This window comes from Galleria mellonella, unplaced genomic scaffold, assembly GCF_026898425.1.
Source record: "Galleria mellonella isolate WM207_F2 unplaced genomic scaffold, CSIRO_AGI_GalMel_v1 utg643, whole genome shotgun sequence".
Classification (NCBI taxonomy): Eukaryota; Metazoa; Arthropoda; class Insecta; order Lepidoptera; family Pyralidae; genus Galleria; species Galleria mellonella.
In genome coordinates, this window is record NW_026442135.1 from 1,600,632 (window position 1) to 1,612,054 (window position 11,423).

The 11,423-nt window shown below is 33.5% G+C and overlaps 1 protein-coding gene across 3 annotated transcripts; it reads right to left on the reverse strand.

Moving 5' to 3' along the window:
- Positions 1-339: 339 nt before the first annotated feature.
- On the reverse strand, positions 340-10,518 carry LOC113511030 (nuclear transcription factor Y subunit gamma). 3 transcript variants are annotated; one of them, XM_026894595.3, is made up of 8 exons: positions 10,257-10,518; positions 8,403-8,541; positions 7,332-7,517; positions 6,291-6,422; positions 4,549-4,629; positions 3,180-3,284; positions 2,087-2,197; positions 340-1,931 (listed from the first exon to the last, which is right to left on the reverse strand). In XM_026894595.3, exons 1-8 carry the CDS (start codon positions 10,280-10,282, stop codon positions 1,857-1,859), a joined length of 855 nt encoding a protein of 284 aa, XP_026750396.1. In that variant the 5' UTR covers positions 10,283-10,518; the 3' UTR covers positions 340-1,856. The 3 variants fall into 3 exon arrangements, with proteins under 3 accessions (XP_026750396.1, XP_026750395.1, XP_052756304.1); XM_026894594.3 differs by having other exon boundaries at positions 4,549-4,641; XM_052900344.1 differs by lacking the exon at positions 4,549-4,629.
- Between the last annotated feature and the right edge of the window lie 905 nt (positions 10,519-11,423).

Sequence of the window (11,423 nt, forward strand, 5' to 3'; positions counted from 1 at the left end):
GTTAATTCCTGATGAATTTATCATGATGGGCTAACTGGCCTGTTTTCATTCTCATAGATCACCCTTTACTGGTGCTCCGCCAGCGTATCCTGTTGGCGCAGGCGGGGTTACCATTCCATTTTCACCCATAAAAAAAAATACAGCACATGGCAATACAGGGTATCCGACATAACATCAGGAATGGCAACGCAAGAGGGACATCATGGGTATCACAGTATAATCCGCGATTTCCATCAGGTAGCTCGTCAAATTGTTTGCCATTGGAAATATCAAGAAAAAAGTGGACAATTGCGTGCTTTAGCGAGCGTAATAAAACACTTTTTTTTTTAACAAAATATTTATATAATAATTTAATATCTTGTACACTTAAAATACTCAACTATATAACACAATTTATTAAAAAAAACCTACACCACAATAGGTCGTACAGGCGCCATCTGACGTTCAACGATTCAGTTTCGAGCAATCTGGAAAATTGTGACGATACGTATTGCAAATATTCACTTTGCCGATAAATAAATTCCTATAATGCTGGCAATATATAATATTGTTTAATTTAAAACACATTATATATATTTTAAATTTTGTATAATCGTTTTAAAACCTATTTCTGTTATGAATTTAACGTTAAACAATTTCCTTATCTACTATCAAAGTAGTAATAAAATCTTTCTGTCACCACAGATGTAAAATGTATAAGGGCAGTATCTTTTCTATCTGAAAATCACTTACATTCTTGTAAAATAAATTTCATTTTATTTCGCTTCTTATATTTTTAAATTCTATTCCACTATTACATATATTATTTATTGCACATATAATACATAACTGTGACGTATTTATTCCAAGTGTTTAGTGGTAAACAGAAAAAAAAGTATGTCCGTATTATAATTACAGGGGGTCTACTATGAAATGAAATCCTGAATTTTCAGACTCAATTTCGTGATTTCGTTCATACCGAAATCTGCCCAGTAAATGGAGCGTTTCGTTCGTTATAAACTCTACCGTAAAAGTCAACAGGAATGATATTTTAATATTTGTAATATATTTAAACATATTATAACGTATGTATTGTGTAATTTTGACATAAAATTTGTGATTCCTTCGACCCGGAAATTTCAGAAAATATTTTATGGTAGGCCCTTTGTACTAGTTTTTCTTGTATGCTACTTTGTATGTATCTCAAACCTAATAAAAGCAATTAAGTTGACGTTTTCTAGATGATGTACTAAGATAAAACATATCAGATTTGAAGTTAGACCTTTAAGAATACAACTGTGTAAACCGCATCCAATTTAGTGAAGTGGTTTTTGTGTGATGTCGGAACAAATTCAGAGAGAGATTTAAAAAATATTGTTTTGACTTCTATTGGTTTTATTAAGAACCCTCTAGTATTTTTTTTACATCTCCCATGCACAGCCATGTCTAGTTACAATTTTACTATACCAGTAAGATTGTTAATATAATTCTTAATATCATCAATAGAAATGTTCAAAAACAACAATACATTCCAACATTGTTAACATACCGAGTTGGCTAATAATATGGGATTTCGTCCAGTCACAATTTCCCATCACTTGTGATTTAAGGTGTTCCATCGCTGATTGACTGATCAATTTCCTCATTACGAAATACATTATATAGTAACAGGCCTTCAGACAAGTAGCAAACGAATCAAACGGTAGACACGTTTTCGTTACCGCACGCATGAGAATGAATCAGACTCGGGATGTTGTTGTCCCATTCTCTCACGCATACGACAGCGAAAGTGTACTAGTTGCACGCATACAGTTTCCATTTGATTATGTGTTCGATTCCAACGTTCACAGTTGTGATTGTTTACATTTGTAATGACACTATGATTCTTCTTGACTATTCGCAACTTGGGCTAGGAACACCTGTTGGGGCTGATGCGGCGCTTGTGAGGATACCTGAAACAATATGTTCATGTTATTATTGCCAATTTAAGAGATGACACCAAACAATTTAAGTAGAGCGTGCCCACCCGACCCCCCTACAAATATCTCTATGGAAACGGTGCCTAAGAATCGACTCCCATGAGTATTCTAACATTGATTCTACATACTTGTATGATCTGTGGTGTTTGCTGCGGTTGTCCTTGTATGATGATTGCCTGGCCAGGATTATTTTGAATCTGTAGTCGTATCATGTTTAGTTGTGCTTGTGAGAGCTGGATCTGTAAAAAAAAACATTCATAGACATATCACATAACGCCATCTATTTGTAAACTAAGCAAAACTTGTATTATGGTTATTTGACAACTGGTACTAGTGTACCAGTACATAAATAAATTTTTGTTTAATAATAGAAAATTCCTGGTGATTATAAAAAGAAATATCTGTAAATACAAATGTGCATATTGTGTGGCGATTAACAACGATATATGCGTGCATTTCTTATGTGTAGGTATATTATATTTATGTTATGTATTGCTTTAATGTGTTACTATAATTGTCACATATTTTTCACCACATCTGCCCTTTATACGCTTTCTGTTTTTACCCAATGCTTAGCTGGTAGAGAATGCCATATGGCATTAAACTCGCCATTTGTACAAAGTTTATTGTGTAATAAAGAATAAATAAATCAATTAAGAAATATAGCCTAAAATAATTCCACTTTGTCTGTCTGTCCCAATGAATGTAAAATATCCCAATGATCAGTCAACTTTTGACAGATACATAATTTTTTCAACCGACTTTAAAAACGTCAATTAGATTGCATTTATTTTTGTTACCTCATTACTCCGTCATTCATAAACTGATTTTGAAAATTATTTTTTTATCTGAAAGAGCATACTTTTAGATTGGTCCCGTGGATGTTTTATCAAAATCGGTTTAGTACTTTTGCTTTTAAATCAAAATAACTTGTCACGATTGAAGTCGATGTTATCTTTTGTGGAACAAAACGTCGATTTTCAGCCACTGACCCTAAAATGATTTAAAACTGACGTCTCATTTGAGTCGCAGACGTCACCTTGCTACCTGAGATTTCATCATAATTGAAATGACTTTTTTTGTCAAAAAATATCATAAATTATGGCATATTTTTTATAAGCAAAATATCTAGATAGAGCGACGACGTTAAATGTGTTGCAGGGAGTCAATGGATGCAAGTAGCTCCAGGAGCACTCTTGTTCATGATTCGTGTAAAATTACCGGTAACTGCTGCAGTTCCCCGGAAGGTGTCAACACTTGTTGCACTAGCGTGACTGGCTGCGGTGCTGACACCACGTTGTTGGATGATGAACCCGCGCTCGAACTCTGCAAACATGAGCAATTGTTTATAAAAATACTTACAAGAAATATATTATAAATAATGTCATGTTTCATTCAATTTGGGGAGAGAAATAAAAATTTATTTATTTATTTTATCAACTGGATGAGCTTTACAGTCTCCCAATACGTTTACCAAGGAAAGTATCAGTACCGTAAAACATATGTATAATTAAATGTAATAATATTAATTAGATGTAAATCACAATATAACAATAATACAAATAACATAATTCTTTGAACACAAACATTCTGTGGTCATCCAACGAAACATAAAATATATTATAGTTGTAAAGTAATTGGATAGAGAATTCTTAACATCAGGAATGGCAACGCGAAATTGGTACTGTACGAATTCTGTGTGATAGATATATCGTAATGTTCATTTTATATTTTGCCGCTCCGGGCAGAAATATATTAGCGATTGCCCGGAGCAGCAAAATACAGCATGAAGATAAATCATGGCGCTCCTTATAATTTACGACTATTATTTCGCAGTGAATTTAATTTGCCGCGAATGACTCGATATTTTGCCCGGCTAGCGTTACCCTACATGGACTACTAGTTTCCATCAGGCGGGCCTTCAGCTTGTTCGTTAATTATTCTTTATTATTATTTAAATACGTACAGTTTATATCTTAATTATCATGTATTAAAATTATAATATAATCAATATTGCAGACAATTATATAAAATAATGTAATATTTAGAAATTTCCTATATAATTTTGTTTTGTTTTTTTATTTAACTTTCTTTATGTTTATGTTTCTTTTTATGTTTAATTTTGTTCACTAATAGTTGCAACCGAATGGCTTTGTTGCAGTCGCATTTATTATTGGATCATGCTGTGTGCACATGTTGTGGCAAGTTTACCTGATCAATACATTAATGTACTTGCATGTTATAAATTAAGTTTGTATTTGTAAACTTCTGTTATGTGCGCCTAATGAATAAAATAAACAAAATGAGCGTGAGACACAAAATAACTGTTTCCCCTAGTCCAACTGAAGAATAGGAGAACAAGGAATACCATGTCCTCGTGCTCCTACCGATACAAGAATGAAGAACCCTTCTAGTAGGTGAACGAGGAATACTATTTCCTTGTACTCCTACCAATAGGAAAGTGAAGAATCCATTGCTTCTACTAATAGAAGACTGAGAAACAAAGTGCTCACGTTCCCCCATTTAGTAGGAGAACATAGTAGGAGCGCGAGAAAATGCCGTTTCAATGTATTTAAATAGTCGTACTGACCTGTACGACTTGAGCGCACGGCTGCACGACGATCTGCGGCTGCGTGGTGGCCTGCAGCGCCGCCTGGTGCTGCTGCGCCAACTGCAGGTAGTACTGTCCACACTCAATACGTCACACATAGTCATATACACTTGGTGATAGAGAATGAAGGAAGAATAAGAGGAATTCAATATATAGATATCGGATCGGTTACTAAACTATGACTGGTTACTTAACGGTTACAACGGTCGCCTAAAGATTATAAACAGCATATCCCATCATATGGGGAATATTGCAAGTTAGCAGTTGACGGTCCACGTGATGGAAAATAATAACCGTCGCCTATAGACATGCGTATCATACAATACATTGTGACGCTAATGCATTGCCATTCCTGAGGTTACAGCTCGGTTGCCCGTGATTTCAGTGGTATTTTAATAATAACATAGATTGATTTATTTATATATATATATATATATATATATATATATATATATATATATATATATATATATATATATATATATATATATATATATATATATATATATATATATATATATATATATATATATGTATGTATATGTATATATATATATATATATATTTGTTTATATATAATAGTGGGTCACCTACCCTACCCTTTGTTTTTATTTCTTTTCTCAATGTCCTAGGTTGTCTGGAAGTGATTGCTTAGCAATAAGGCCGCCTTTTGTATCAATTCTTATTTTACAATTAAATGTATTTACTATACTATAAATGGTGCAATAAAGTGTAAAATAAATTTTAGTCTTCACTAATTGCATGATTGTTACTTTAGTATACATTGACACTTATCTATAAGAGCTGTATACACACACCTCTAATTGATATGTTCATCTAGCCTTAAGCTTAGAATGAAAGAAATATTTTTATTCAAGTAAACTTAGATTTAAACATTTTTGAATAGTCATTTTTTTCACTTACTTACTTACTTATAATATTGTACATAGTCCGTTTAATTACTGTAAACATATTGTTGGTGTATCTTTTATAAATAAATAAATAAATTTGTACAACTTCAGCTATGTAAGCAAGCACAATTGCTTATTAGCAGAAATCCGAGTTGGATAAATAGAGAATACCACGCGGGTGATTTTTTTTACGAAGTCTCTTTACACATATCCCATATATACCTAGTCATAAATGAAATAATAAAATCCTATTAATATTATAAATGCGAAAATTTGTAACGATTTATGAATGGATGTTTGTTACTTTTTCACACAAACACTATTTGACAGATTTGTATGATAGGTAAGTAACTAACTCAAGTCATAGAATACTTATGTACTGCTTCTACGGGTAAAGCTATAAAAATAGCTAATAAAAAAAAAATTAAATGGGAAGTAGGGGTGGGTTATATACAGCAATATCTATATACATATTTTAGTTACAATATATACTAGTCCAATAACGAATATGTTAAAAGTTTGTTATCCAAAAAATAATATAGAATAACAGATTTTTAACATATTCGAGAATAGATATCCGATTGATATGGGCGATATTAAAATGGTTAATGATTTTTTCCGCCATCAAAATCCAGAGGAACCAATATATAGTCATCGAAATGATACCCATAACACCCATGTCTAGTAGGAAGCTACTCAGTCACGCTTAACCGACTGAATGGATTTCAATGGAAAATTACATTAATGGACTAACACAATCTAATAACGCGGGCAAAACCGCGGGTCACAGCCAGTAGCCATATAAATTACCTGGTCGGTGGCCGGACTGGGGCGGGGCGGCTCCTCGCGAGGTTTGCTCGGCTTCACCTCGTGGCGCGGCACGATGTCGATCAGAAAGTCGAACTGGTCCGACTTGGATATCGCCATTGCTATGTCGTTCCTCTGTACAATAAAATTATGGGATGTTCTTCACATTGGTAATACTTCATTACTCCTTTCGACTTTCGAGATATTGTCGAGCCTCTGGGCCTTTTTGGGCACTCATAATCTGACAATTGTGCATTGGCGTATTTAAGATTATTTTCAATCACTTAAAATTTGGATTTTGACAGTAAAATACATTTGAAAAATTCCAACGTAAAGTATGAATCAGGTGCAAAGCTTTTAATGGTTATATGCAATAAATACATATATACATACATACATATATATGATTAACTATTATTGTTTTCGCTAGCAGGGGGGGCGTTTTTTAAATAATCAGTCGGAAATATTGATATGTTAAACTGTTTTTGGAATTTGACATATAATATACGTACATATATAGATAATTGCGACGTTGCTACACTTCGGTGAACTCTCTTAAAACCATAGACAAAGCAGACCTGTATGTAGTCACGTGAATCTAAACTTGTAAATTTTTAAAAGTTTGTTATATCTCTCCAGCCTGTCAATGCCTTGGCGTGAATTTACTGGGCACAGAGGAATAACACCCGAGTTCTCAGCAATGGCAACGCATGGGGGTATCATGGGCGAAACAGTATACTCTGTTATGTCTATGGTATTGCTCATGTCTATAGGCGAAGGTTACCACTTTTCATCAGGAGGGCCGTCAGCTTGTTTGCCATTATAAGTTGTATATAAAAAAAAAAAACCTTGGTGAATATATAATATCTTAGAACTAATGTGCTTACATATATTATATTACATATAATATAAAGCATAATATTGAAAATACCTTCAATGTTCATACATTTCAAAATCCATAAAATTTTGCATTTTTTTCAATACAATTGACTCTTACCGTGTTAAAATTGCAATTGTATTGCGAAGTGTATAAAATTATCTCACCTGCAAAGTTCTCCTCTTGTTGTCTTCAGTATGCGACCAGGCCCTCAGCGTGAGCTCGTGTATGAAGATCTCGGCTGCTTTGGCGAACAACACCGGTGCCTCGGCTGATATCATCTTGACCTCTTCGTCTAGTTTCATTATCTTCTTTATTCGGGCCAGAGGTAGTGGTTGCATTTTGAAGTCCTCCTGGTTATATGTACAGACATCTTTTAGTTACAATTTTATTATATACTAGCTGACCCCGTAAACGTTGTTTTACCACTTATTGCGAAATATGAAAATCGCGATTAAAATACATGGGTTGATCGTAAAACGATGAAAATTTAAAGTTGTATGTATTTTTCAATGCTAAATTATAATAAAATAAAATTTAAAAAAATTGTCAAAAAAATAAAAAAAAAAATTGGGATGGGTCACCTTTATCATTGACGGGTATGAAAAATAGATGTTGGCCGATTCTCAGACCTACCCAATATGCACACAAAATTTCATAAAAATCGGTAAAGCAGTTTCGGAGGAGTTTGGTAACAAACACCATGACACGAGAATTTTATATATTTTTATAAGATATAATTCCTTTCCCGTGGGTGGGTGCACCAACCCGCCTACCAAGCGTGGCAACTACTGGCAAAACCCCCCAAAGGTCTCCCTTTTGTTTTTATTTGAATGAAATTTGGTACATAGGTAGATTATATCCTTACTTCATCAACATCATATCAGCCGTTAACTGTCCACTGCTGCACCCCCCCCCCCCCTTTTTGGGAGGTCTTGCTGGTAATTGTCACGCTTAGCAGACATGTTGGAAAGCGCAATTAAGTTTTGGCGATGATTAAAGTGGGACGCTGTTGCCCATCTCTTGACCATTAAATTTCCTTATTCACCTCTTGACACCCACAGAAAGGCAGAGAGAGAGTGGCCCATTCTATACCGGGACCACACGGCCAACTAACCTAACTTCTTACTATAATTTAATATACAGATGCACGCGTGCAAAGCCGCGGGATACACTTTAGAAATTCTAATACTTATTGGTAGATTCGTTGGTCACTTGTATAGGGACGGTGGACTTACCGTTGTGACTTTCTTTATGTCATCAGTGACTTTGGTCCAGAACTGCTGCAGATTCATCTGCGTGTTATCGGTCTGCACCACATCCTCCCCACCCTCGGTCTCCACCTCTGCAGCCACACCGGATGCGCCACCCTGGTCACTACCACAATATACATGTATTTTTTCAATCAACTTCAAAAAGGAAAAGTTTTAAATTAGTTTTTTTTTCCTCATAACTCAGAACTAAACCGATTTGGATTTTTTTTTTATTTGAAAGGATATACTTACAGATCGGTTTCATAGAAAATTGATCAAACTTTTTTTAAGTCAAAATAACTGGTTTTGATACACTTGAAGTCTTTCTTTATGGGACACAATCTTTAATTTTAATGGGTGGAAGTGAAATGATAAGCTCGTCAACGCTATCTTTATATGCTAACAGGGCACCAATGAAGGAAGTGAAAATGGAAGCAGTAAAGTTGGCCCATCATGACAAATTCAAAATTAATTCACCACGATGGTTTCCAGGGAACCGTGTGGAGGTCGACATGATTGGTTATATATATTTTTTTTGATGGGTGAAAATGGTATGGTAACCCCGCCTGCGCTAACGGGATACGCTGGCGGAGCACCACGTGAAGGGTGATCGATGAGAATGAAAACAGGCCAGTTAGCCCATCATGATGAATTTATCAGGAATTAACCATGATAGTTTCCAGGGGGAACCGCGAGGAATGCGACCTGGTTGGGTATATTGCTAGCAATGGTATTCTCAGTCTCCATTACTAACAATCCCTTTTCCCCCAAGATATTTGTATTAGTACTACCAGTTTGTCGTTGTAGACTTACAGAAATAAGCAAATTGACCTTTGAAATTGTAAAACAGGGATTTGGCGTAAAGATAATAACATAAATAGACTAAACTTTTAAAATCGACTTTAAAATAAAGATTGTCAATTTCACTCTAGTGATTTTGTATTGGAATTTTAGCCAATTGAGAGCCGGTTCTGACAATTTACTTAATCATTAACCAATTTGTCGATTTCATTCTATACTTACCTACTAATTTTGGTAATTGAGTTTCAGTTTGGAATTTTTTATGCAACTTAGAATGGAGATGAAGCTGACAGCCTACCTGATGGAAAGTGGTAACCGTCGTCTATAGACTTTAGTAAAATATTTTAAATGACACTAGGGTAAGTAAGTAACTTTAGGTTTTCATCTAACTTATAACAGTTTATAACTTAAATACCTACCTATTCAAAAGCCTTTCAGAAAAAAAAAGAAAAAATAGAATATATTAATTTTAAAAGATTTTTTTATTACTTAACGTGTAATTACCTAACGTGTGAGGAGTACCATAGGCAGCACAGTATATTCAGTAATGTGTTCGGTATAATACTGTGTGGTGCCGTTTGGCTATAAGCGACTACTACCACTTTTCATTAAGTGGAATGCCAGTTTGTCACACAAAAAAATATAATAAAAAATAATTAGTCACACTTATCTATATTTACTTCATATTTTACCGTTTGTTTTGGTAATACCCGATAAAAGTATTACTAAAGTAGATAAGTTACATATAATATTTTTATAATATATTAAATTTAAATAAGTAGGCATGTTAGTAAATTCAATATAAAGTTTAACCGGCGACGAAGTCGCGGGCACGTATTGTATTATAATTATTTGAAGGACAAAGTAATGAGGTAGGTAAAGAAAGCAACAAAATAATAATAAAAAAACAAATATTTAAAGAGATAAATTATTAGCGTTTCCGTATGTAGATACAATATACCTTTCTTTTTAATCATCGTAGTTGCTGATAAAAAGGTGTTGGTTATCAATTGATTTATGTATTGGAACACAACTTACGCAGGCACAAAGAAGCATACAGACATCTTGAATTTTATGCGCACAGAACGGCAACGTCGCACTTATGAAATGATTTTTCACTTTTCACACAAAATATATTTTACTATTTCAGAAAAAGAAATTATTATCCGCGGCCAAAGTTTAATAAAACACGGTAACCAATAATCAGTGTAATATTCGAGAATCTCCAATCACCAATTACAGAAAATGCGCCGCTTTCACGATTCGTCCATCGATGACCAGTCACAAGCTTTACGTTTCGTTTTAGTATTACCATATACAATAATCTTTACGAATTAACTAGGTATTGAATTTTATTGTTAGGAAGTATTTTATATAGTAACTATTGAATTGATTTTATTACGATATAATATCTCTATAATGGTTTAAATAAAAAAAGAAACTATGGAAGGAGTTATTCATAAATTAATTTTTCATCTGATTAATAAAAAAAAAATTGCTACATAGTCTTATTATATTATTTTATTCTTCTTAAAAATTTAAGCATGATTAAATATGTAATTAATAATCACAATGTACAGTAAAATTTACTGGATACGGAGGAATAACACCTGAGTCCTCAGAAATGGTAACGCATGGGGGTATTATGGGTGAAACAGTATACTTTGTTATTTACATGGTACTGCTCATGTCTATAAGCGAGGGTTACCACTTATTATCAGGTGGGCCGTCTACTTGTTTGCCATTTTAAGTTAAATAAAAAAAGAATTATAATAACGTTTGTTGTAGCTAACCAATCACTACAGTCATAAAGAATGTTTGAATGTTAACATATATTTAAATTACGTATTTTGTTATGTTTGTGCATATTTTATTTATTTATTTACTTACAAATACACTGAACAAACTTTTCATTTAAATAATAACATTCATTAGACACAATCTCTTTTAGGAAATTAATATAATTAATTAATAAATAATTTTAAGCTTAATAAATGGATATTAGATTACTGCTCTGTAAAAATTAATATAGTTATGAAGTAATGCTCCTTATACTAACTTTAACAAATAATTTTCTTTATAATGTAAGACAGATAATTTTTTTTGTCAGTCTGGCAATATTAAACGGAAATGAGAAAACAGGAAGTTTTGTACGATAGTTGTGGTTGGCGTTGTGGTCAACCAGAGTCAGGCTGTCAGTCTTAT

What these genes read in the sequence shown, in the direction of transcription:
- LOC113511030 (XM_026894594.3), bottom strand. Translation starts at nt 10,282, where the DNA reads ATGTCTGTATGCTTCTTTGTGCCTGC. An exon ending in ACATAAAGAAAGTCACAACG is followed by an intron (nt 7,518 to 8,402) that starts GTAAGTCCACCG and finishes ACATATAACCAG; the next exon opens with GAGGACTTCAAAATGCAACC. An exon ending in GGGAACTGCAGCAGTTACCG is followed by an intron (nt 2,198 to 3,179) that starts GTAATTTTACAC and finishes TTTTTTTTACAG; the next exon opens with ATCCAGCTCTCACAAGCACA.